Source organism: Rhineura floridana, chromosome 15 (genome assembly GCF_030035675.1).
Source record: "Rhineura floridana isolate rRhiFlo1 chromosome 15, rRhiFlo1.hap2, whole genome shotgun sequence".
Lineage (NCBI taxonomy): Eukaryota > Metazoa > Chordata > Lepidosauria > Squamata > Rhineuridae > Rhineura > Rhineura floridana.
Window position 1 is genome coordinate 11,969,375 of NC_084494.1, and position 21,381 is coordinate 11,990,755.

At 43.8% G+C, this 21,381-nt stretch overlaps 1 protein-coding gene across 2 annotated transcripts; it reads left to right on the top strand.

The window, feature by feature from the left end:
• Positions 1 to 214: 214 nt before the first annotated feature.
• On the top strand, positions 215 to 9,825 carry C15H1orf216 (chromosome 15 C1orf216 homolog). 2 transcript variants are annotated; one of them, XM_061597398.1, is made up of 2 exons: positions 215 to 381; positions 2,380 to 9,825. In XM_061597398.1, the coding sequence occupies exon 2, from the start codon at positions 2,389 to 2,391 to the stop codon at positions 3,289 to 3,291; it is 903 nt and encodes a 300-aa protein (XP_061453382.1). In that variant the 5' UTR covers positions 215 to 381; positions 2,380 to 2,388; the 3' UTR covers positions 3,292 to 9,825. The 2 variants fall into 2 exon arrangements, with proteins under 2 accessions (XP_061453382.1, XP_061453381.1); XM_061597397.1 differs by having other exon boundaries at positions 2,389 to 9,825.
• Positions 9,826 to 21,381: the final 11,556 nt, after the last annotated feature.

Below are 21,381 nucleotides of genomic sequence, written 5' to 3' on the forward strand. Positions count from 1 at the left end.
TGGCCCTCGTGGGGCTAGAACGGGGCGCCTTAGCCTGCCTAGCACGAGGCCGAGGCTCTTCCTCGGTGCTGCTGCTGTTGGAGGAGCTGGTGCATGGGCGGCGGTGCCCAGCTGTCGTGCTCCCAAGCGGCGGCCCGGGCTGGCGGGCTGGCTGTAGAGCGCGCCATGCACGACTCGCCGGGCGCGCTCTCTCCTCCTCCTGCGCGCCAGCAACAGCTGCCGCCGGCACGGCCTCGGCTGCTCTCGGAAGCGGGCAGCGCGTGACGCTTTCCTGCCGCTCCACTGCTGCCTCCTGCGATTTCCGCCCTCCACCAGCTCAGCCGCAAGAGAGGAGGACTAAACCGCCCCCGTCGCGACTAATTTCTCCGCAAGGCTGTGGCGGTGAGTGGCGGTTTCATGCCCGGTTATAGACAGCGGGCCGCGAGGGGCTGGCGCAGTCACACGCCCGCGCAGACCGTGGCGGGGTGGGGGCGTCTGCATGCCACCAGATGCCTTTCTGGACCAGTGCGGGGGCCCGCCTGCGACCTCTCCTTCCCTCCGAAGGGACCTTGGAAGCCTTGCTGCGCCACCGCTTGCGTTTGGCAGGATGCCAGATTGACGCCTTCCTTTCGTAGCGCTAAAAAATCCACAGCGTGGGATGGAGAGGAGACCGGGACCAGCGGGTGCTTACGGGCAATATCGCTGCAAACCCGGCAGGCATTTGGGGGCAAGGGCGGCACCTGCTCGGCTCGCTTTTTTCCAACCACGCTTTTATCTTGGTTTTATTTCCAGTACCTTTTTTACTCCCTTGCCTGGTGTTGCCACCCTAGCCTGTACATGACAGGGACGGGAAGCTTTGGCCTTCCAGATGTTGGTGGACTCCCAACTTCCATCATCTGAGTCCTTTGGCCATGCTGGCTGGGACTGATGGGAGTTGGAGTCCAAAACATCTGGACAGCCACTTGTCGTTTGCTGTGTGGTGGCCTCCTCCAACCTGGTGCCCCCCCTGATGTTGTTGGACGAGAAGCTGGGAGTTGTCCAACAACTTCTGGAGGGCACTAGGTTAGAGAAGGCTGTTATATGAGAGTTGGGCACTGCAGCTGAGTAACAGAACTGGTGTGCTTTCTCTTGCTCTGTCTCAGATGCTGTATTTATAAGCCTCCTCACCATCTGTTCCAGTCCAATCTCTCCATGAGCTGCTTAATGGTCATACTACAATCTTCAGCCCATTGCCAGGGCCCCAAGTTCACTGCCCTTCCCTTGTTTGGTCTGCTTAAAGGCATGAAAATGCTTCAATAATGTTGAACTGAGCTGTTTTTCGGTTGTGGCGCTGGGGATTGAGCCTGGGGCCTTATGCATGCAAAGTGTGTGTTCTACCCTACTGGACAGTGTAAACAAGAGGGTTTCGGGAAGACTCAGGGCCCTTCCAGATGACCTAATCATGGAGCATACATTGTAATTTGCTAGCACAAAGCTTCCATGCAGATTAGAGTATTTCTGGGCTTTACTAAGCATTTGTTTGATTTGCTTGTAGGCTGTTTATACATCTTCCCTTTAATTATTTGTTCATCTTGCACTTTTCATTTACCCCATCATTGCAAAAAAATCATTTGCGATCAGAAAAGTGGATTTGTTGTGACAGAGTGCTTTAAGCCCCTTTAATTGGGCAAACCTACATTTCCCAGGATGTGCTTAAACCCCTCTCACAAAATACTGAGTCTGGAGGCACCCCTTCAGTGGCACTTTTCTGCACTCACATCCACACCATAGATTGAAAGCACATTTAAAGCACATGGCTTCCTCGAAAGACTGCTGGGAACAGTCATTTGTTAAGGGTGCTGGGAGTTGTAGCTCACTGAGGGGTAAACTACAGTTCCTGGCATTCTTTGGGGGGAGCTGTGAGCTTTAGATGTGCTTTCAGTCTATGGTATGGACGGGTTGATGCATAGCCATGCTGGCTGGGGCTGATGGGAGTTTGAGTCCCCAAACTGCTGGAGGGCATCTCATTGGGAAGGGCAGCTGTGGAGAATCTTTTGAGGGTGTGCAGGTACTTGTGGAGTGGAGGGAAGAAAGAATGGGAAGCTTTTATTCCATGACCATCTCGTAAGTTAACTTATCCAAGGAGCCAAGCCTATAGATTAAAATTGTTTGTCATTCCCTCTCCATAGGAACTGAGCTTTATATGCAGTGGCACCTAGGGGCTCCATGTCACTGGGGCAGCGGAATCCGCTCTGAGTTTAGGTCCAAACTTTCAGAGAGTTTGAACTGAAAGCTGGAGCAGATTCCACTGTCCCACTGACATGGAGCCACCAGCTGCCACCATTTATATGTGTAGTGTAGATGTGACTTGCACGTTGATTACACATTTGCTTCCTATATATTCTCTCTCTTTTCTGGGAGGGTGTGCAGATGTTTGCTATGTACCAGCCAGAGATACCCATCAACCCCCTGTTCAACGAGGCAAAGGAACGCTCTCAACTGGACGTGGCTTACCTTGGTGGGAGGGACTGCCGACCAGACACAAACCTCAACTTCATGGGCGAGGAATCCTATGACAACAATGAAAACTGGAGCCAACACAAATCGGGGATCTTGACGCAAGGGGAATCTGAGCAACGAGGTGATGACAACGCACCCGAGGCATCTGATAATCAACGAGTGCTTACGGAGAGGCAGAAAGCAACGAGCCCACCTAGGGATGTTCCCCAGGGCTTGAAGTGTGATGGCATGTCCTTTGGCTCTGAAGAAGAGGAGGAAGAGGAAGACGTCCGCAGTCCTCCAGAAGGGGCAGAGGTCAATGGCCTGGAGCTTGAGAAAACCACCACCGAGGAGAGGATGAAAGAAAATAGGAAGCTAGCCAGCTCCCCTTTGGAAGACAATGGTTATGCCAGCAGTTCTCTGAGCATCGACAGCCCTGACAGTGGGGGTGCTGCAGGTGCTTGGGACATGACCACTGTTGCCACGGAAGAATGGAAAGGTCACACAGAGCTACTGTCCCCTGTGGATGCTGAGGCAGAGAACTCTCCTCCGAGCTCCGAGACCCTCTTCCCGGCACTGGCCGAGGCTTTCCGGAACCTCCAGGACAAGAAGAAGTTCAAGGAGCGGGAGAAAGAGAAGCATCACATCCACTTGGTGATGTATCGCCGCCTTGCTTTGCTCCGCTGGATACGCAGCCTCCAAGAGAAGGTTGTCGACCAGCAAAACCGGCTGCAGGAGAGCTTCGACACCATCTTGGACAACCGCAAAGAACTCATTCGATGTGTCCAGCATGACATGGGCTATGCCAAGAACACAGCTCAGGCAGAGATGTAAACAACACGACTCCCTGCTCTTTCTGTGGACTCTGCGGCCTGTGGGCCCTGCAGTCGCCCAAGAAGGTGACTACAGATTTCCATATTTGCATGGGTGGGAGACTTTTTTAAATGTTTTATGTTCTTCCTGTGGTATACCAGAACATCACCAGCCCATTAAGCATGAGCACCTTGAGCCCTAGCACATGGGCCATATTATTTATGCATAGATGCACTTTTCAAACTTGTTTCACTCTACAGTGTTCTGCATGGCTTCTCTTGGGTGAAAGGCAAAACACAACGCATAACAAAAATTGAATAGGGAGAGTTTGATCCTATGATGAGATCTCAAGATCGTGAAGGAAAATTGGGCAGGACATTGGCACATATATGCATAGCAGTCTAATGTCAGGGACCGGGGAGGGGGGCTTGAAAGAGGAGCCCAGTGGGTCAGTTTCCATTGGCCTATGTGCCCTGTGCCTGTGGCTGGAGAAGGGAACTGCCCTTTGGCTCAAACCGTGGCAGAAATGCTTTGCAATGGAATTCTCATGATCCTGAACATCGGGTGATGCAAGAGAGCAAATCTGGAGTCACTCCCTGCCATAGCTTCTAGTCCCACTGGTCTCCCTGAGTCTGAGCAGCATGTTTGGCTACCCCACTGTGCTTCCAGATTGTTTTCCTGCTGTCTGCCTGTCACGCAGCCTCCTGGTCATTTCCCTGCCTTGTTGGGCTTACCAGCTGCAGAAACAGTGGTGCTGGGTCGGTTTTCTATCAAGGCCTCACACTCTCTATTCCAGCCCATTCTCTCTGCTTCCAGATCCTTGCAGTGTCTTCAGTCAGTATTGATCCTCCTGGCCCTTAGAACAAGGGGTTTTATCCAACGCTAGTCCTACTCAGAGTAGAGTAGACCTACTGAAATTAATGAGCATGACTAACTTAGGTCCATTAATTTCAGTGGGTCTCCTCTGAGTAGAACTTCATTGGATGCAGACCCAAGGTGCCTGAAACCAAAGGTTCTGGAGAGATTTGGAATGATCACGAAATGACCGATTCTCCTGATTACTTTTCTGCTTTTTCTTTTTCTGACTATATATATATAACCTTTGTTTGATTCCTCCCCCCACCCCAGTTAGCACAGGTTGACTTTGGCATACACTGGACGCTGGTCTTCTGGATGGATCAATGTGTATCCAGAACACCTTAACTCACATGCAACCCAGCCCAAAGTTGTCAAGTCTTGTGATTCTGACCTAACCCTTGATATGTGCTGAACTATTTCACAAGCTTGGGTTTACAAGTCCAAATGCATAGTTGCACTGACTGTAAGAAGTGCGGTCTTCATGGATGTTGTCATTATTGTTATTATTAAATTTGTGTCCTGCCCTTCCTCCCAGCTGGAACCCTGGGCTCCTGCAAGAAGTAGAGATGGCCTCTAACTTGGATGGCTTTAAAAGAAGATTAGAGAAATTGACGGAGGATAAGCGGCGACGGCTACTAGCTGCGGTGGCCATGTTCTTCCTCCACTGTCGGCGGTAGTATGCCTCTGAATATCGGTTTATTTATTTATTACATTTGTATGCCGCCCCATAGCCGAAGCTCTCTGGGCGGTTTACAACAATTAAAACATTAAAAGCAAATATACAAATTTAAAAACACATTTTAAAAAAGCAATCTAAAAACACATGCTAAAATGCCTGGGAGAAGAGGAAAGTCTAACCTGTCGCCGAAAAGATAACAGTGTTGGCGCCAGGCACATGTCGTCAAGAAAATCATTTCATAATTTGGCCACCACTGAGAAGGCCCTCTCCCTTGTTGCCATCCTCACAGCTTCCTTTGGAGTAGGCACCCGGAGGAGGTCCTTGGATGTTGAGCGTAATATCGGTTGCTGGGAATCACAAATGGTGAGAGTGCTATTGCGCTCGGGCCCTACTTGAGGGCTTCCTGTAGCTTCTCGTTCTAGTTGGCCACCATCAGATCAAGACGCTAGACCAGATGGGCCTTTGGCCTGCTCCAGCAACAAAACTTGTCTTATGGTCTTGATGGCTATTTCCTCCCCCGGCCCCCCAAAATAAAACTGAAGCATGCGTCAGTGTTAGATCCAATCAGGTTTTCTTTTCCAGAACGTATATGTAAGGATTACTCACATCTGGGGGCCAAGTTAGACTTTACATGCAGTTGCTTGTAATTGTATCCTGACTTTTTATAAAAATCCAAAAGCAGCCTTGAATTTCAGTAGAGGGACAACAGGAGGAGAAAGGGCTGCTTCACCCTTTCCCCTCCCATCTCTTTTCCTCCTTAGAATCAGCAGGGGAATGGAGGGATTCCTATCTCACTCTCCTAATTCCCCATTGCTCCATTTTAGCAAGCATCAGTCCTGTTTTCCCTCTTTCAGCTCTTTAAAAGAACAAACACCTCCTCTGCCAGACGCCATATGCATCTGAATCCTAGCTGCTGGATATCGCAAGTGGGGGCAGCCGCTGTTGCGCTCAGGTCCCGCTTGCAGGCTTCTCCTTCGGCATCTGTTTGGCCGCTGTGAGAACAGGATGCTGGACCAGGTGGGCTTTTGGCCTGATGCAGAAGTAAGGCTCTTGCTAGATTAACACCAACTTTTGTAACAAGGCACCTCCTGACCCTAGAGAGGCTACAGTATAGTAAACTAAGCAAGTGCATACTATCTGTATGCAAAAATCTTATTCTTGTTGCGCAGTCTCTTTGAAGCTGAATTTTTTTTTTAAAAAAAACATACACACACACTCAAGCTGTTCCCACCAGGTTTTACAGTGAAAAGGGACTTTTCACAGTGACTTTACAGTGACTAGCGCTATGTGATGATCCTCCGTGGCGCAGAGTGGTAAGCGGCGGTAACGCAGCTGAAGCTCTGCTCACAGCCGGAGTTCGATTTCAACGGAAGGAGGAAGACAAATCTCCGGTAAAAGGGGTTGAGGTCCACTATCCGTGGTCGGTAAAATGAGTACCTGGCATATGCTGGGGGGTAAATAAAGGCCAGGGAAGGAACTGGCAATCCCATCCCATATATACGGTCTGCCTTGTAAACGTCGCAAGACGTCACCCTAAGAGTCGGAAATGACTCGCACTATAAGTGCGGGGACACCTTTACCTTTACTTTAGCTTTATGTACCCCTCGTTTCCAGAAGAGAGAGGTGGAGACGCACTGGAACCAGCAGAACTGTCCTACTCTTAGGTTTTTTTAAATGTTTGTATTTTGCATTTGCTGTACCAAAGATAGAGGCTAATATACAACCCCAGTTGTCTAGGATTTTAGAGTTAATGCTTTAAATGTTTTTCTTAAAGAAATTAAATCAAATCAAAATTTTTTTTTGCACCAAAAGGAAATTTCTTCCCAAGAAACACTGTGGACTAGAGGTTTTCTGTTTTTGTTTTTTGTATGATGATGATGTTTTGGGAAGGTATCAATCCAGATGCAGAATTGCAAAAACACACCATGTTGGATCTGTTGGTGTGGTGCCATGCGTACTGACAACTGGCTGTCATGTGGCTCAAAACCTATGAAAACTGGTTGGTGTATGTCTCACATGTTCTTCATTGCCAAAGCAGCAGGTTCCTGCCCATTCTGCGTGTGAGAAGCCAAATGATTTTAAAGATAACAGATTAGACATGTCTAGCCTGCTCTAGAAGAATGGACAAGATGCCCTGTCTCCGAATGAAATCTCTTGTGATGTGTGTACAGACCGACCAGTCCTATCTGGTAGAAATGGTGTCAAGTGCAGCAAAGTTTATTTGGCAAGGAGGGAGGTTCCTCCTTCCTGTCAGTATTTCCAATTATTATATTTTTTATCCATCTTAGACTTGCAGCTATCCAATATATTCAGGATGGGCCTGCTTTGGTAAGAGTGTCGGGGCTGGAACAAGCAGTCAACTGGTCAAACATTGTCAATGGACCACTTATTCAAAAAGTGTCATATATTCCATGAAGACCAAAGTGTCCTTGGTGAAGTGGCAATCTCTTTTTTTTATTGCATCAGTGTATTATCTGATAGCAGTGGCAGGAGTTTCCATACTGAAATGCTCTGAAGTCCTGCAGAAACCAGGCACATGCACTTGCACCCCACTTAGGAATAGCCACCTCATGCCCCATCCTCTCCAGAGAGTTTTGGCCCTCACCTCTTCCAGTTGTGCTGCATGGTCTAGCTTCTGCTACTGGGCCATGACCTGTAACTGCAGGCATCTCTGAACAGAAAGGAACACAGGATTTGGGAGGAAATAAGAAAGCGAATTAACACAAGTCACAAAAAGCCCAGAAGTATGTTCTTAAGGTGCTTTCAAAAGTTCCTTGGAATCTTCTAAAAGAGAGTGATTTTTACAAGTCACAGCATTATGTCTGAGCTTTGAAAAATATTCTAAATTAAGGCTCTAAATCAGGGATGGGGAGCCTGTGGCCCTCCAGATGTTGGTGAACAGTGGTCCATCAACATCTAGAGAAGCACAGGTTCCTCCTCCATGCTGTAAATGCTTGGGGTATTATTTCGCAAAATTCAACTTGTGAATTGACCGAGATTTTTGTTTTGCTGCTGCTGGTTTTTTTGTTTTGAGTGGTAAAAAGCCAGTCTTAACATGAAAACGTCTCCCAGGATTGGAATGAATGGGGTTCCATTGCTTGTGGGAGGCTGCATTCATTCATGGAGCTTTGTGAAGGTTTGGATTATGTCCATAGGATTGTATCAGTCATTAGCCATGCTTTGAATAGACCCACTGAAATTAATTTGTGTGACTAACTTCGGCGCATTAGTATCATTGGATGTACTTGGAGTAGAACTTAGGTGCAGATAATCCATAGTCTTTAACTTAAGTCTTTGACGTAAGTGCTTAAAATTGCTACCCCTGTGACCTCAACTTTGTTGAACTTATATCAAAGTTTTATTCGTTATATGCAGATTTTTAAAGAAATGTCATGATTTAAAATGTGTTTAGTTTTACACTTTTTTTAAAAAAAATACAGATGGCTCTACTTATATCTATATTTTAAACATGTTATATCAGGAAACTCAAATCCTTCTTAAATGGAGGCAGGTATCCTGGAAACTGGATATTTTATCAGGTTGACGACAATGAAGATTGTGTGTCTAAAGAAGGGAGAGGTTTTGATGTGAATGGAATGTTGCTGTTGTATATTTTTTTACAGAACAAATTTATTGCATAGTATATTGGGAGACTGGATAAGGGGTATGAATTAGTATTGCCACCTGTTAATAGTAGTTGGTATTTGCAATCAGTAATGCAAATTAGGAATGACACTGTATAAGCAACTGAAAGAGGTAAACAAAATTCTGTTCCAATTATGGGCATAACATTATTTGTTTCATTTTTAAATCAGCCCTCATCCTGTAAGATCCTAGGGTGGTTCACAACACAACACAGATAAAATACGACCCCACAGAACAATATTTAAAACAATTAAAAACCTTTTTACGAAAACACATAGATGACATAGTCATCAATTTCTTAGCATGTGCAGTGCTGATCTGATGATCTTCACCTCTTATAGCAAGTGTAAATCCATAATTATTGTTCTGAATGAACTAATCCACAAGACCACAAAGTGAGAATTCACCTTTTATTCCCTGGGAAAGGCATTCAATGTGGACTTTGCATAAGACATGCTCAGATATTGGGGTAAATGCAGCACGTAAAGATTTGCCTCTTAATCTGGAAGTTGTTGAGAGTTGAGGCTCCATTTTAAAATAGTCTTTATGTGATGATTTATTTATTTTTTAAATTTATATCCCTCCCTTCCTCCCAGCAGGAGCCCAGGTTGGCCATGAATAGGATCTTTCTGCTGTGGGTGATGGTCTAGGCAGGTACGATGGAAGATTCTATAGCTACACTGTTGCTTTCAGCTTACTTAATTATCATTCCATCTTCCCAGGGAATCCTAGGAATGTTGTTCTCTGGGTGTGTTAGTAGGGATCACTTACACATTCCTGAGCATCATTCAAAACTGCAGTTCCCAGGGTCCTTCACTGGAAGCCATTAGAATTAAACGGGTAAAAACTGATATAAGTTTGTAGTGTAGTACAGGTCTTTATGTGTAAATGGGGTGTTTTTGTATGTGCAATAAGTGTGCATATGTATTGCTTGTCTGTTCTTCTATACTTAAAACAAAAAGTCCATGTTTGCCCTCAAAGTTGCACTTTGGTTGTAGGATGTTGTATATTCCAAAAAACCCACAGCAAGGAAATGTGATACTTTTGATCAGATAACTTTTGCTGTTGTGATTGCTGCGGGGATTGTGGATGTTTAAGAGTGCCATGGGCACCTACTATGCTATTACTAGTGACAAGTGACAACCTATTCTTCCCAGACCTTTCCACCACCATCACCAACAACCTCAAATTTCCTTGCAGTCTTTTTTTTATTAGAAACACCTTTTTACTATCTGTTACCTTATGTACTGGAGACTTATGATAATGATGAATATTGGTAAATTAATGGTAATTACAAAAACACAGTGCTCCCTAGAGCAGTCTTTCCCAACCAGTGTGCCTCCAGATGATGTTGGACCACAATTCCCATCTTTCCTGACCGTTGGCAATGCTGGCTGAGGCTGATGGGAGTTGTGGTCCAACAACTTCTGGAGGCACACTAGTTGGGAAAAGCTGCCCTAGAGTCGCCCAAGGGTCCTATGGTTGCCAGATCATTTTCCTCTTATCCAAGGAAGAAGATCTATTTAGTAGCTAGCTTTAAAGCAGAGAGGGGGAACCTAGAATGACTAGTGTTGTGTTTGTATGTAGGAGCCCCAAGTTCGTCCCCACTTGACCATGAAACTCACTGAGACCAATCGCTATATCTCAATTCTAATAATCCACAAAGACTTGTTGTGAAGATAACATGGGAGACACCAGTCTGGAGAAAAGAAATTCAGTAAATAAATACAGCTAAATGTTTTTTGAAAAATATTTAACAAAATTTGTATACTGCTTAACAGAAAATAACACTTCTAAGCAATTTACAAAGAATATAAAATATACATTGAAATGTCCATAAAAATCAAGGTTGAAGAAATTATGAAAAAGCAAAATGAATAAATCATAATGAAAAAAGCATTATAAGCTAAAATTACATATTAAAATAAATGTCAGTTTCACGTGATATTGTAATTTGATATAGTATTGCGGAAATAATGTCTTATTTCTGGTCTGCATCACTTTTCCTCACATTCTTTCATAAGTCTGTTCCATTTTTACATTAAACTGCAATTTTTAAAAATATGTGTTTCTGATTGTATTGTCTCTCAAAAGATGCATTTTAAAATTCATTGTATTTGCTGTTTGAGCTTAACTTTGCTTTGGAAATTCGAAGAATGCAGAAGTCAATGGATAGCTTAAGTTCCATTCTGCACATTAGTCCAGGATCTGGGGCCCATTTGCAACATACATTTAAAGACATATCATACCCAGGGCCGGATTATCCATTAGGCTTAGTAGGCTGAAGCCTAGGGGCCTGCAGCTCTTGGGGGCCCGTGCAAGAGCTTCTGAACTGCCTGCCATCCCCCTGCTTCACTTACCTTTTTCTCCGCTGTTTTTTGCGGTTTGCCATCAATTAAGATGGCGGCCAAGGTTTCCCTGAGGGGCTGAAGCCTCTGCCGCCATCTTGGTTGATATACGGGATGGCGGGCGGCTCAGAAGCTCCTGTCCTGCGATCCCTCCTGCAGCTGTTTCTGTGGATCTGCCTAAGAGGAGAAGGGCCCCCCAAACACCAATCAGCCTAGGGGCCCTCCTCAGCTTAATCTGGCCCTGATCATATCACTTTAAACAGTGCCCCAAAGAATCCTGGCAACTGTAGTTTGTTAAGGGTGCTGAAAATTGTTAGAAGATTCCTGTTCCCCTCACAGAACTACAATTCCCAGAGTGGTTTAACAATCAGTTCCCTTCCTAGGGAACTCTGGGAATTGTGGTTCTGTGTGGGGGTCTCCAAACAACTCTCAGCACCTTTAACAAACTACACTTCACAAGAGTGCTTCACAAATGTACACCAACAACAACTGGAGGGACATAGTTTCCTTATGTTTTATATCACTTATTTGTTTACCACCTTGGCAGAAAGGTTGTATATGGATGCAAGAAACAAAATAAATTTTGCACTGGAAGTCACAAAGACTTAATTCCCTAGGCATCCTTATAAATGACCAAATGTGGTTGGGTCATGTTTTGTCAACAGAGCTTTAGCAAGGCTTCAGGAACCCAAGGAGTGGGGAGCCCACTGCTCAGTAGCACAGCACAGGTTTTGAAAGCAGGTGGTCTCACCATCCTTAGCACAGGAATAGCCAACATGGTGCCCTCCAGATGTTGCGTGACTACAACTCCCATCACCCCTGAGCATTGGCCATGCTGGCTGGAACTCAGGGGAGTTGAAGTTAGACAATATCCTTCTACTACCTGTGGGTCTCCATAAATAAATAAAGATCTGTCAACTTCGGTTATCATTTTCTCACTTTTCAAAGCTTTAAATACAATTCCCTGAATTTCTGCAGCAATCTTCAATTTATTTTTTAAAATCCTCCTAAAAGTCTTCAGCACTCTTGTGCTCGTCATGTGTTGGCCAGGTGGTATTGTCATAAGAACAAACAAATCTGCCTTACTTAGAATTAGACCATTGGTCAGCACTGCCTACACCAACTCCAGGGTTTCAGACAGGAAGTCTCTCCCAGCCCTACCTGGAGATGCCAGAGATTGAACCTGCATGAAAACCAGATGCTGTCCCACTGAACTATGGCCCTTCTATGGAGAGCATGCACATCCGCTTCTTGGGGGCGCAGCTGGCCCATACATTCTCAATAGTCTCTTCACGCATTTGGTACCCGTGGGAACTGCTGCGTAGGACTCTTGCTTCAGCTGTGGCATGGACCTCCAGCGTGCAACTGTTGCCTGCATCCTTTGGGGGGGGGTTCACCTTGGTTTAAAAAGCCAAGGTATATGTGTCCTACAATAAAGAACTGGTATGTTTGTATTACAGAAGGCAATTGACTGAGACCCACCATTTAGAAAGGTCATAGTGTTGCTGAGAGAATAGCTTTGCTAACTTGAAATGTGCCAATGTACTAAATGTTCTAGGATCCCACTACCTGTTGTTGCTGTAATTCACCCACAACATCAAATAAGGAACTTTATATGTATGAATAAAACTTAAAGAAAACATTGCCTCTTTGACCAGATTTTTATTTCCATTTTCCTCTTCACAGTTCTCATCCAAAGGAATACTCCAATTTGCCATCCACATTATGTCAGTTTGCGTAGACTTGGGGCCCAGCTGCGGCCCTCTAGCACTCCCTTTCCTGGCCCTTGGGATTCTGTCCAAGTCATACCCCCTCCGTAGCCACCTCCTCTCTCCCTAGGTCACACCACTTACCAGCCATCTTTGCCACCCTCCTTGAGTGCTTTTGCCTGGCTGGAATGTGCCCTTGCACTCTGACAATGCTTCTTGCTTGTATGAATGGAGGACAGAGAGGGGTGTGTGTGTAGGAACTAGCCTACTGTGGACTGCCTTCAAGTAGATGCCAACTTGTGGCGACCCTATGAATAGGGTTTTCATGCTAAGCGGTATTCAGAGGGGGTTTATCATTGCCTTCCTCTGAGGTTGAGAGGCAGTGAGTGGCCCAAGGTCACCCAGTGAGCTTCATGGCTGTGTGGGGATTTGAACCCTGGTCTCCCAGGGCACAGTCCAACACTCTAACCACTACACCACACTGTACAAAGGGAAAACTCACATTTGCTGCTGTGCTCACTTTTGTCTCTGGACTGGACCTACCCACCAACAGCATGTGGTCTTCGGAAGGTTGTCCAGAAGGGAATGTGGCCCCATGCCTGATATATGTGATCTACTTTAGTGCCAGGATCCAACACATCATGAAACTAGTTCTGCAAACTCAAGGGAGATTTTCTTTTCCTTGAAACGTAATGTAACCATCTCTGCCCTCTGCCACATGACAAGCTGCTTTTGAAACTGCAGAGTTTCTCAAACAGTTTGTTATTGGGCAAGGGCGAGGAAATCACCTCTTTCAGGGTAGCTAACCTAACACCATTTGAGGTGCAGCAGCCCTCAGCTGTTCCACTTAAGTCCTCTGGCCATTCTGCTGAGTTGCCACATGGCAGATACGGCTGCAGACACACCATACATTTAAAGACACAACTTCCCCCAAAGCATCCTGGGAACTCATTCCTTAAGGGTGCTAGGAATTGGCCCTCCGTGTGGGGTAAACAATAGTTCCCAAGATTCTTTGGGGGAAGTCATGTGCTTCAGATATATGGTGTGTAGGTAGCCATATCCATTACAATGTTGGGGTCAAACCATGAAAGGAGATGGCCAGAGGTAGTAGGGGGAGATGTGTTTATAACAGGGACGGGGAACCTTTGGGGCTCCTGATGGTCCTGGCTGCAGCTCACATCATCACCCTTCAGCTGATGGAAGCTGAAGCCCAACAACATCTGGAGGGCCAAAGGTTCCCCATCCCTAGTTTCAAACATGGAAGGGCCGGGCTTCAAGATTTAGAATATGTGAGATTTTGTTTTTCACTTACACCACTGACTGTAGGATTGGAGGCTAAAGGTACTGATAGAAATCATTCTGGAAGTGCTACATTTATGCACAGACATTCAAGAGCAAATTCTTCCAGAGAAGAGTGGATAGAGAACCCTTGCTGTCTCTTTAAATGAAACTTTATCCATGGCAAATTCCAAATATAGGTTGTGTGCTTGGCTTTAGCATCCTTGAATTTCAGCAGGGTGAAAAGGAGGAAGGGGACGGAAAACAAGGTGAAGGAAGGCTCAACTGAGTGTTTGAATAGTCAGCCTTCACAAAGCCTTGGGCACAGTCACCTTTAAGTCACGGCTCAGGTGTTTATAGACCCCTCTAGTAAGCTACCTATCTCACCTTGTTAACCAACAGCCCCAGGGCAGGTAGGGATCAGAGAACCTGAAGAATTTAACCACCGGAGTGCTGCAAACCTCTCTTGGGAGCCTGTTTCATCACCCAGCTGTTCTTATTGTACTGAAGTTTCGTCTGTAGACTGATTCACACAAGCATGGATATCACTTGGTTTCCCAATGAATGTGTGAACTGGTTCCACGGGAATAGGTGCTGCACGGTTCAAGGTGCTGCAAGGCAATAGAAATGTTCTGTTTGTGGTCTCTTTGATCTCATCTTCATGTACATGTCACTGCTTGATGCTGAATTCATCAAGGGATGCACATGCATATATGAAGTGAACTGGCCCGTAGCGACTCGCAATTTAAATGCTGCAAGCAGCTGCCACTCAAGAAAAGACTGCATTTCAGGTGATACAGGGCAGCCTTTTCCAACCGTTTGGTCCACAGATTCTGCTGGAGTGCAACTCCCATCAGCCCCAGCCAGCATGGCCAATGGTCAGGAATGATGGGAACTGTAGTTCAGCAACATCTGGGGATCCAAAGGTTGGGAAAGGCTGGTTGGGAAAGGTTGGGATAGGGTGACGAAAGCTTTGTTATGTGCAGGCAAACTTTGCAGTCTTCCTTTCTTTTACAATAATTTTTTATGCAAATTTTCATAAAACAAACAAAACAAAATCAAAAACATAACACAATAAAAATAAAAATAAAAAATTTTGACTTCCGACTTGTCACAGATCAGCTATAAATATATAATATATATCAAACCTGTCCCTTAATGCATACAAAATCACTTTTCTCCATAGTCTATCTTAATTAATCGTCAAATCCCATTATCATCATTTCATTTTTATCTTTCAACAAAAAGACTAAGAGAGGCTTCCATTCCTTAAGAAATGTATCTGTCGATTTTTCTCTAAGTAAACATGTCAATTTATCCATCTCTACTAAGTCCATTAATTTCAATAGCCATTCTTCCGTTGTTGGTGTTGATTCCATTTTCCACTTTTGTGCATATAGTAATCTTGCTGCCGTAATCATATATAATATTATTCTTCCATATTTCTTTTCTAATTGTTTATCCATAAAACCCAATAAAAAAATTCTGGTTTTGACTGTATATTTATCTTTAGAATTTTTTGCATCATCCTACCTATCTGTGCCCAAAATAATTTTGCCTGTTTACACAACCACCACATATGATAAAATGATCCTTCTTGTTGTTTACATTTCCAACAAACATTAGAAACATTACTATACATTTTTGACAACTTTTCTGGAGTCATGTACCAACGATACATCATTTTATAGAAATTTTCTTTAAGATTATAGCATAATGTAAATCTCAAGCCTTTTTTCCACATATTTTCCCATTGATCCATTTGTATATTATAACCAAAGTTTTTTGTCCACTTTACCATACACTCTTTTACTTGTTCTTCTTCCATATCCATTTTCAGCAAGAGTTTATACATTTTCGCAATTATATTTTCATCATTTGTACACAAACCTATTTCAAAATCAGATTTACTTATTTCAAACCCATACATTTTCTTATCCATTTTATATCTCTCTAACAATTGTAAATAGGCAAACCATTGAGAACTATATCCTTCCTTTATCAGTTGTTCTCTCTCTTTCATTATATATTCTCCATGTACATTTTCTAAAAGTTCTTGATAAGTTAACCATTTCTCTTTTCCAGCCATTTCTCTTCTATAAAATGCTTCTTGACTTGAGACACATAGTGGTATTTTCGAATAAAACCTTGGTTTATATCTATTCCATATTTTCAACAGAGGACGTCTTATAAAATGATTATTAAAATCCACATTAACTTTTACTTTATCATACCATAGATATCCATGCCATCCCCACTTCAGATTATGGCCCTCCAAATCCAATAGTCTTTTATTCCTCAATAATAACCATTCCTTTATCCAGACTAAACAACAGGCAGCATAATAAAGTCTCAAATTTGGTAATCCCAGTCCTCCTCTTTCTTTGGCATCTTGTAATAATTTAAATTTAACTCTTGGTTTTTTTCCCTGCCAAACAAATTTAGAAATATCTTTTTGCCATTGTTTAAAAGGTAAATCAGAGGATATTACAGGTATTGTTTGAAACAAAAACATCATTCTCGGCAATACATTCATTTTTATCACGGATATTCTGCCCATTAATGACAATTGTAATTTATCCTATCTTAACAGGTCTTTCTTAATCTCTGTCCATAGTTTTTCATAATTGTTATGAAACAACTTTGAATTTTTATTTGTCATAATAATACCTAAATATTTCAACTTTTCCTCTATTTTAAAATCTGTCTTGTCCATCAACTCTTTTTTTTCCCTTGAAGATAAATTTTTCACCAACATCTTTGTTTTTTTATTGTTGATCTTAAATCCTGCTAATGGTCCAAATTCTTTTAATTTGTCCATTTTGGGGTTCGGGGAGGATATCTTCTGAGATAGGTAGAAGGCAGTTTGCAAGGATCCTTGCAAGGATTTTACCTGCAGTAGCAACAAGAGAGATGCCTCAATAGTTCCCACAATCTGTTCTATCACCCTTCTTAAAAAGAGTGATAATTATGGCATCCCTAAAGTCTTCTGGGATCTCCTCCATCATCCAGATCTTCTCAATGAGCTTATGGTTCTATAAGTTCAAGCCTTCTTCTTTAAAGAGTTCAGCAGGGATCCCATCAGGTCCACTAGCCTTTTTAATTCTTCATTTGATTAATGGCTTTACTGACTTCATCCAAATTTGGGCATACTGGAAGCTCGTCTCCAGATTGTTGTTGCAGAATTTGCAAGAAGACCTCACCAGCAACAATACTATTAAGGAGGTTGTGGTACTGCTCTTTCCAATGCAGTGCACTAGATTCTTTATCCTTAAGTTTGTTGGATGAAACCGATTATCTAGATCCATTTCAATCGGGTTTTAGGCCCGGTTTCGGCACCGAGACAGCCTTGGTCACCCTGTATGATGACCTATGTCGGGAGAGGGACGGAGGGAGTGTAACTCTGTTGATTCTCCTTGATCTCTCAGCGGCTTTTGATACCATCGACCATGGTATCCTTCTGGAGAGGCTCGCTGAGTTGGGAGTTGGTGGTACTGCTTGGCAGTGGTTCCGCTCCTACTTGGCGGGTCGTCTCCAGAAGGTAGTGCATGGGGAACACTGCTCAACACCGTGGGTTCTCCAATGTGGAGTCCCACAGGGGTCAGTTCTGTCTCCCATGCTTTTCAACATCTACATGAAGCCGTTGGGTGCGGTCATCAGGAGTTTTGGAGTGCGTTGTCATCAGTATGCTGATGACACGCAACTCTACTTCTCCTTTTCATCGTCTTCAGGTGAGGCTGTCAATGTGCTGAATCGTTGCCTGGCCACGATAATGGACTGGATGAGAGCTAACAAACCGAGGCTCAATCCAGACAAGACTGAGATGCTGTTGGTGCATGGCTTCTCTGATCAGGTGGTGGATATACACCCTGTCCTGGATGGGGTTACACTCCCCCTAAAGGAACGGGTTCGTAGTCTGGGAGTCTTTTTAGATCCTTCCCTGTCACTTGAGGCTCAAGTAGCCTTGGTGGCACGGAACGCATTCTACCAACTTCAGTTGGTAGCCCAGCTACGTCCCTACCTGAGCAGAGAGGACCTCACATCAGTTGTACATGCTCTGGTAACCTCGCGATTGGATTACTGCAATGCGCTCTACGTAGGGCTGCCTCTGAAGACAGTTCGGAAGCTACAGCTCGTGCAAAATGCGGCGGCCAGACTGATAACGTGGACCAAGCGGTCCGAACACATAACACCTGTTCTGGCTCGCTTGCACTGGCTTCCAATATGCTTCCGGGCCAGATTCAAAGTGCTGGTTTTAACCTATAAAGCCTTATATGGCACGGGACCACAATACCTGCTGGAACGCCTCTCCCGATATGAACCTGCCCGTACACTACGTTCTACATCGAAGGCCCTCCTCCGAGTTCCGACTCATAGAGAAGCTCGGAGGGTGGTGACAAGAACTAGGGCCTTCTCAGTGGAGGCCCCCGAACTGTGGAACAGTCTTCCCGATGAGGTGCGCTTGGCGCCGATGTTACTATCTTTTCGGCGCCAAGTCAAAACCTTCCTCTTTTCTAAGGCATTTTAATCTAACTTAATCTAGTTTTAACATGTGCTGTAACTGTTTTTAGTTTTTTATTCTCTTATATTTTTGTTGTATTTTATTATGGGATTTTATTGTATATATTTGTATTTCTTTGTTGTACACCGCCCAGAGAACTATGCTAGTAGGGCGGTATAAAAATTTAACAAATAAATAAATAAATAAATAAGTTTCTTAGTTTGTTATCCAATAGTTTGTTCAGATGCTGCAATAATGGAAGTCTTCAGTTTAATCCAGTGTTCATCAACATTTTCAGGGAGTTCCATAGGTAGATATTTCTTAAGCATTGTTTGAAAACAAGCTTGCTTAACAGGATCTTGAAGAGTGTAGATGTTCATTTTACGCCTTGGTTTTCTTCCTTGGAGCCTATGCTGAGGAACAATATTAATGTCTGCAATGGATTGAATTAATTGGTGATCTGTCCAGCAGTCATCAGCACTTGTCGTGGCCCTAGTGAGGAGTACATCACGACTATCTCGGGCATGGACGATTACGTAATCCAGGCGATGACAATGTTTCGACTGCTTCCATTATGTTTTAAATTTATTTTTCTGGTGAAAGAGCATGTTTGTAATAACAAGATTATGCTTTGCACATTTAGTCAGAATTCCATTCAGGTTGCTATTGCCAATTCCTCCTTTGCCAATGGTTTCTGGCCATAAATCAAAATCACGCCCAACTCTTGCATTGAAATTGCCCAGGAGGATAATTTTATCCTCCTTGGGTATCTCTGATAAGATGGTGTCCAGCTGGGTATAAATTTTTTCTTTGATGTCTTCATCAGCATCTAACGTTGGTGCATAAGCATTTACAATAGTTGCCTGCTGGCTTTTGGCAAGTTCTAACTGCAGAGTTGAGAGCCTTTAAAGGCAAAACTGAATCAAATTTATTCCCCATTCCTATTCCTAGCCCTGCCTGGAGATGCCATGGATTGAACTGGATATTTTCTGCACGCAGAGCAGATGCTCTACCGTACAGCCACAGCCCTTCTCCTGTGGCAAAGCTGTCTGAGTTGGGTTTCCTTGTCATATTTACAGACCTAGTTCATGGGTTTATTTTGTTAGCGGGTTATTGAGCTGTTTATTGCTTTTGGACGTGGAGTCTCTTGGATTAAGTTACATTAGGCCTGGAGTTCATGCTGAATTTGATTTCTCCATGAGGAAAGGGCTGGGGTTCTTCCGTTTGCTTTGGTCAAGTAACAGAAACAGACACTTGTTTCCAAACCAAATTTTGTGAGAGAGCTCTGGTTATTTTTTCAATCAAGTGAAAAATAACTCAGGAACTCTTATCAAAGCTGTGAAGCTGCTCCTATAAGCAAGCAGCTTCCTGTCATGATGAAGACCAAAACCTAGGACAATTCACAAGCTCCAGTTAAAAAAGCTATTCTAGAAACATTTCTTGATCAAATAAAACAAACCTGCTTAAAAAAACACTGGAATTTTTGCAGGAAGGTGTATGATGGGAAAATGAACTGAAAAGCATAAGATAGGGATGGAAGGATCTGGCAATCAACATTTTAATGCACGTTTCTCCTAATTAACACGCTTTTGCATGCACTTTTGACTGATGTACACTTTTGTGCAAGCAATTCCTCTTTGTGCGCACTTCCCCCCAAATACATGCATTTTTGTAAACATTAGTTGGAGACCTGCACTGCAAAATTTAGATCAGTGTCAATTTTGAAGGATGGTTGTGTTTTGGTGCTCACATTGTTTCAGAACGTGAGAATTTGATAGTTTTCACTTCAAATGCAAACTGAATTGAATTTCTTCCCCCTCCCTAAGTGATTGCTTGATGCAATCTCATATAACCTCCCTGCAAACAAATCAGGATGAATAATAAACAGGTCATCTGGAAGCGACCAGGATAAAGACAGCAATCCCTCAGGAAATTCTTTATTTTGTTTTAGCCATGAGGTATCCAGGCCTGTATAGTCAAAACATAGGACACACTAGAAATAAATTACTGGAGTTTCTCAGATAGGCACTGAAGCCTATAACAAGAACCTGACTGTGAAGCTTTTTCACTTGAATCACTAATGCAGAATTCTGCAAGCCTAATCAGTCAGGAAGTGTCAACCTCACTCTTGTCTTCTTTGCTGTCACAAAATGGCCTGGAGTGATTTTCTATGCCTTAGGGTTGCCAGGTCAGAAGCATTCCAAACCCTGATATTTTGCGGGTGGGCCCAAATGATGTCATGGGGCAGATCCAAGTGATGTCATTAAGCATGATACATTAAGCATCAACCACAGTTGCTTGGCGCATACAGTTCATACAAAAACATTTATCTGATTGGAAATTAAGATAGAAATCTTAGCTAAACGCGCTCTACGTAGGGCTGCCCTTGAAGACTGCTCGGAAACTTAAATTGGTACAAAGAGCAGCAGCCAGAATGTTAACTGAAGCTGGATTCAAAGAACATACTACTCCTTTGCTATACCAGCTCCACTGGCTCCCAATCTGTTTCCAGGCACAATTCAAAGTGCTGGTTTTGACCTATAAAGCCTTATACGGCTTAGGTCCAGGCTATCTGTTAGACCGTGTCTCCCTCTATGAACCTGTCTGGATTTTAAGATCATCCGGTGAGGCCCTCCTTACTATTCCATCTTTCTCGCAAGTTCTTCTTGCCGAGACACAGAATAGGGCCTTTTCGATGGCTGCCCCTAGATTGTGGAATTCCCTCCCTAGCGAGGTTCGGTTGGCTTCCTCGCTATCATCCTTTCGCGCCCAGGTGAAGACTGTTTTATTTAGGCGGGCTTTTAACTGAAAATGTTATAGTTTTAATCTATTTTGATTTAATCTATTTTTAATTGTTTTTAACATGTATATTGGTTGTTCTGATTGTTTATTGTTTTAATTGTGAGCCGCCCTGAGTTCCTCGGAAGAAGGGCGGGGTATAAGTATTTTAAATAAATAAATAAAATAAATAAAAGATGGAGCCTGGGTAGGGAACATTTAATCTAGCCAATTTGCTTCTGGTAAAAAGGGTTCAAGTGCCCTCAGGCCAGGCCAGGCCAGTCACAAGAAGGCCATTGAAGGAAGAAAGGAGCC

Bases quoted from the DNA above. Each gene is read 5' to 3' on its own strand.
- C15H1orf216 (XM_061597398.1), top strand. From the start codon at position 2,389: ATGTTTGCTATGTACCAGCCAGAGATACCCATCAACCCCCTGTTCAAC.